The sequence below is a fragment of the Cucurbita moschata genome, unplaced genomic scaffold (genome assembly GCF_002738365.1).
Source record: "Cucurbita moschata cultivar Rifu unplaced genomic scaffold, Cmos_1.0 Cmo_Scf00041, whole genome shotgun sequence".
NCBI classification, from domain to species: domain Eukaryota; kingdom Viridiplantae; phylum Streptophyta; class Magnoliopsida; order Cucurbitales; family Cucurbitaceae; genus Cucurbita; species Cucurbita moschata.
Window position 1 is genome coordinate 65,066 of NW_019268557.1, and position 5,039 is coordinate 70,104.

The 5,039-nt window shown below is 39.2% G+C and overlaps 1 protein-coding gene across 4 annotated transcripts in view; it reads right to left on the reverse strand.

The window, feature by feature from the left end:
* LOC111433297 (uncharacterized protein At4g19900) overlaps window positions 1–4,613 on the reverse strand; it is a 7,919-nt gene extending 3,306 nt beyond the window's left edge. Inside the window, exons 1-5 of one of the 4 annotated variants that reach the window (XM_023070302.1) lie at window positions 3,046–4,613; window positions 2,819–2,968; window positions 1,793–1,927; window positions 1,056–1,244; window positions 14–810 (exon numbers count right to left, since the gene is read on the reverse strand). In XM_023070302.1, the coding sequence (XP_022926070.1) occupies window positions 657–810; window positions 1,056–1,244; window positions 1,793–1,927; window positions 2,819–2,968; window positions 3,046–4,472 (2,055 nt within the window). In that variant the 5' untranslated portion in view covers window positions 4,473–4,613 and the 3' untranslated portion in view covers window positions 14–656. Of the gene's footprint in view, window positions 1–13; window positions 811–1,055; window positions 1,245–1,792; window positions 1,928–2,818; window positions 2,969–3,045 lie in introns of those variants that run through there. The other 3 variants (XM_023070303.1, XM_023070301.1, XM_023070304.1) reach the window with 3 other exon arrangements.
* Between the last annotated feature and the right edge of the window lie 426 nt (window positions 4,614–5,039).

Consider the following 5,039-nt stretch of genomic DNA (forward strand, 5'->3'; position numbering starts at 1 on the left):
TTTTTTTTTTTTTTTTTTTTTTTTTTGTCGTGTTTTCATGGTGAGACGCATAGGAGATGGAGATTAGGAAGAACACCAACCCACTTCACAATCAATCATTATACTCAGAAAAGTAGAAAGAATTACAACGCCCATCCCACCTAAAATTCTAAGAATTTGTTGAAACTAGAATAGATTCATCGACCAGGGATATAATTAAAATGTCTTGGCATGGTGGTGAAATGGTAGATACATAACACTCAAAATCTTGTGCTCCCAAACCTTCTTTTACCGTGACAGATTTGCTTATTTGAACCTAATTTCATTTTCTTTTTTCATTGATCATTGATTGATTAAGCGGAGACAAGACTTTGTACAGAGATCAGTGACATGGAAGTTTAATTGTACCATAGTTCTTTAAAGGCTACCCACATATACAGAACCAACAGACATATGAAGTCTGTAGTAGAGGATGGTTCTTTTCGAGGCTTAAGACAGGGAATAGACAGGCCCCACATGTTTATTAGCTGCAGGAGAGAACTCATATAAACGGGAAGGGGGAATTTTCAACCAAAGAAGTGCTCTCTGAAACTACGTGGAAGTCATTTTTTTATCAGACAGCCGTTTCCATAATTCCATCTTCCAGAGCTCAATGCTGCGGGCTATCTTTTAGGACATTAGATTGGAAACTGAGAATTTTCCTTGAGAAGGAGAATTTCTAGACTGTCATATTGGAATCTGTTATCTTTGTAGCCTCTCTTTGTGCAGATTGTTTTGTGACTGTTCTGCTTTCTAATTCCCTCAAGTGAGAAGACTTTGTTAAGCCTCCAACTGTAAATGCGTACGTGAGGAAGGGTAAAAAAAAACTATAATTGTAAATAGGTATGCAAGTAGTGTCAAAAGGACAACTAGGGGTCAGCAGTTAGTTAGAGAGCCTTATTAGGAAGTGGAGGGGAATGTAGAGCGGTTATTTTGGAAAAGGAATGATAATAAAATACATACAAACATACATATGAAAACAAATACACACACATATATAAGGCATAAGATGAACGAGAAAATAAATCAGAAATTACCTAGTGATATTCTGTGAGGCAATGGGAAAGAACACAAAAGATGGCTGCACATTAAGCTCAAACTGTTCTATAGGCACTTCTTTGGAAAACCTCTTTGCAACTCTGGTCAAGAGCTCGGCCCCATTCCATCTAAAACTTCTATCATCATAAGTCGAATAGTATTCTTTCAAACACTCCATTATAAAGGGGCTGCAGAAAAGAGACAAAGATATAACTAAAAAAAAATCTAAACTAATCAAGGCCTCCGTATGTGTATATATATATATATACATAGTGGAAGTAAGCTTTAAAACCTTAATAGCTCATAAGCGTAGATGACATGAATTTCTATAAATGGGGTGCATAAAGAGTGAAAACATTTAAAGCTTAGAAGACATGGTGGGAGCAATCTCTTAACCCACAAAAGTCCGTAAGCTTAGAAGACATTAATTCTTTAAGGAAAATCAATTTCAATTTTGTCCTGTGCCAAACACTTGATCCGATCCCTCAATCTTTTCATTTTTTGTATGTTGGAGGAGGTGTTTTTGCATCCTTCCTTTAGGGGAGAGGGCATATTGTTGTGTCATGCAAGCTTCTTTGTATGTTGGAGGAGGTGTTCATTCACAGTAGATTAGTGAGGATGTTATCAACCATTATGTTTTCAGAAAAGAAAAATTAATTCTGTTATAATAACATAGACGACTCGTGAGCACAAAATGAATTTCCAGAGAACTGATGCCTTTTAAACTGCCACATACCTGTGCCTTCTAAATACCATTATTGCCCCATTCAAAGAACTTCCAGCAAGCTGATCCTCCATCCCAACAGAATTTTGAAGCGAGGATAGAGGTTTCAAGACTACAATATCAGAATCAAGATAAATTCCACCATACCTGGATAACGACACAAATTTGTAATCTAGATAATCAGTCAGAAAATAAATACGATATCAAAAGTCGGGACTCAATTCAGACAAGCCTTTGCCACAATAAAGACGATTACATTTAAATGTTCACTAAAATTTACTAGGTAGTCCTTAGCCCTCTTTTCCGGAAAAATTTTCTTCCAAATAATATAATCCAACCTTCGACAGGCACTAAGCCCAGGTACTGCATTCTCTTCAATGCGCACGTGCACGCACACACAAAACCCTCATAAACATGTCAATTCTCACAATAGGAGATTGGATGATAGTGAGTTCACCTTTTCTTATTGGGTGTTACAAGTAGAAGAGCACCTACAATTATGACCTGATAACATCGATCGAAGGCTTGACATAAAGAAACCTGTAAACAAAGAATGTGGATAGAGCATCTCCTTGCCTAACTCTTTTTGCTTATCTTATCCTAACGTAAAATCACTTTTTAAGATATTTGCGAAAGCCTAGAATCAGAAAGAATCTATAAAAGAAAATCATTTAGGACCTTTGAATTTTTTATAACCCCTAATGTTTGGATATTCTTATTCAATTTAATCCCTCATATTTAAAAGAATTCAATTCAGTCCCTAATGTACATTAGGGACTAAAACATATACTTAGCCTTTCAGAGATGATAAATACTGTGATATTAAGTAATTGACTCTTGTCCAGCCTTCAAAATGAAAGATCGTCTTGTAAGGACATGCCTGACGTTTTTCTTGCCCCATGTCATTTGGCAAGAAACAGAAGGACTGCTGACTTAATTAACAGACGAATCAAAAACCATGTTGTACCAAGAGTGGTTGTATTCATAAATATCTCAATAGAAAAAATGGAAATTTAGGGATAGAGAGAGAAGGCTTACTTGTATAAAACAGCCAAACGAACAAGCTCGCTGTAGTGAATAGAATAGAACTTTGTTTTTTTCCATTCAAACCAGATGGAAGCAAATTTATGGGTTGGTGTATCCTTCAATAATTCATCAAGATTTGGCATAGCAACCGCAACTTTGTAACTGTTAAACAAAAATTGTAGTTACTCAATCACAAAATAAAATCTGTGAATTAGCAAGAATTTCATTAGGATAAGTACCCATTTTTCACAAAATTATCTTTGAAGAAATCAAGCTCAATTGTCTCCGAGAAAATAACAACACATGCATTTTGATGATGCGAGAACACGCTCTCTAGCCCACGTTGGTGCCGAACACCGAACATCCAAGGAGGTGAGTTCCAAACCATAAAAACTCTCACATCACATTTAGTTTTCTTGAAGAATGCATCCATAAAACGAGAAAAAGATAGATGCGGATGTAAACCAGGATAATAACCCCATCGCCTGCCATCTGCATATATACTAGTCAAAATATGAGGCATAACCCTCGGTTTAGATCCTGCACCCTTTGTAAGAATCACTTTATCTGCTACATCAGCGTTCTCTGCGCTTGTATCCCGACTCTTCTCCTTCTTAGTACTCCTAGATATCGAAGTCCTATAGCCATTGAAATGTGAACTCGAACCTTCATCAAAATTGATAACTTTCTTCATCCAAAGGTTATTACCGGAGTGTTCATCTGAAGTCCTAATCTCGTTTAAAGCTTCCTTACCATTGTCCATTACGTTTATATCAGTGTGACCACTTAGGCTCCCGCTCTTATTGATGCTTGCGTCCACATTGCCATTTTCTACTTCCGTATTAAAGACCTTCCGTGTAACACCTGACGGCTTGTAAACAAGAAACGGAACTTTTTTAAACTCGTTCATCCACCATTTCTGCACGATTCGATCACCTCTCGTTAGCGCGGCCACACCCAGACCATCCGGATCTTGCAAAATGGGATTATTCAGCGGATTCAGAACTTCCCAGTTGGACTTAAACATCCTATCCCTCCGCAAAAAGTCGCCCTTCTTATCGAACCAGTCTCCCCACCCATCTCTTAAGGGCGAAACTCTTCCACCCACCTTCAACAAAAGCGCGTCCTCGATCCCAGTCATTTCCCTTGATTTCCTCCTTACCTCTTCGTCAACCGGCACATCATCCGAGCTAAACGCAGCTTTACTGCGATCCTCTTCACCTAATCCGACAGGAAAACCAGAATTCTCGTCAGACCAATCTTGGATCGAACGTTTGTTATCAAAAACCTTCCTAATGGCTCCACTAACGTGGTCAAAATAAAATCCAGAAACCCTGACCTGATCAGACTGATCTTCATCCTCTCCCAATTCCTCATCGGCGGATGCCCTAGATTGGACGTCCTCGTCCACAATATCGAGCTCATCGATCTTGTCCTCATCGGTGGCAGTAGTGCCCAAAATAACATCGCTGTCGTCATCAGAATCAGAGACCAGAATGTTGCCTAGGGATTTAGGAAACATGGGACGAGAGTAAGTGTGTGACTGAGAGCGAGAGAGGCGAGTGTAAAGGAGGGAGACTGAAAATAGAAGCAGCAAAGCGGCAGCGAAGGCGCAAAAGTAGGCGCCATAGGGACCGCGACGACGTGTCTGAAGGTTTCGCAGCATTTTACAGGTAGAAATGGCGGAAGAGAGATGGAAGATAGAAAGAGCAGCTCAATGGCGGGCAAATGATCTGAGGTCGCCGACCGAGCAAGGCAGGGAATGCATTATAAGGTAATGTAGCAACTGTAGATTGTATTTTTACCTTTTATTTTCTATATTATATTTTTTTAAAGTTGGATCAACATAGAGTAGACGGAAGGTTTTAATGAAAATAGCATCTAACCTCATTTCCACCTTTTAGTAACTCCAGAAAATATATTAAGTTGCTAATAGGTCAAACTCGTTTAACCCTTAGTTGAGTAATGGAAATATTATTATTTTTATTGTTTCTTCTTCCTCGTCCTTTCTCTCCTTCCTTCCTCATTCCTGGTGTCGTTTTCCCTTCTTTTCTGACAGTTTTTGTTGTCGACGAGGTTGCTCGTCGTCACTTGAGAAACGCCTAGACTTGGAACTAAAATGCCCACCAGATCAGAATCTAAAAGCCTAATCTCACACCCAAGCTCTTCCAGCTCACGAACAGCTCATTCAGTCTCGTTTCCCCCCCCCCCCCCCCCCCCCCCCCCCCCCCCC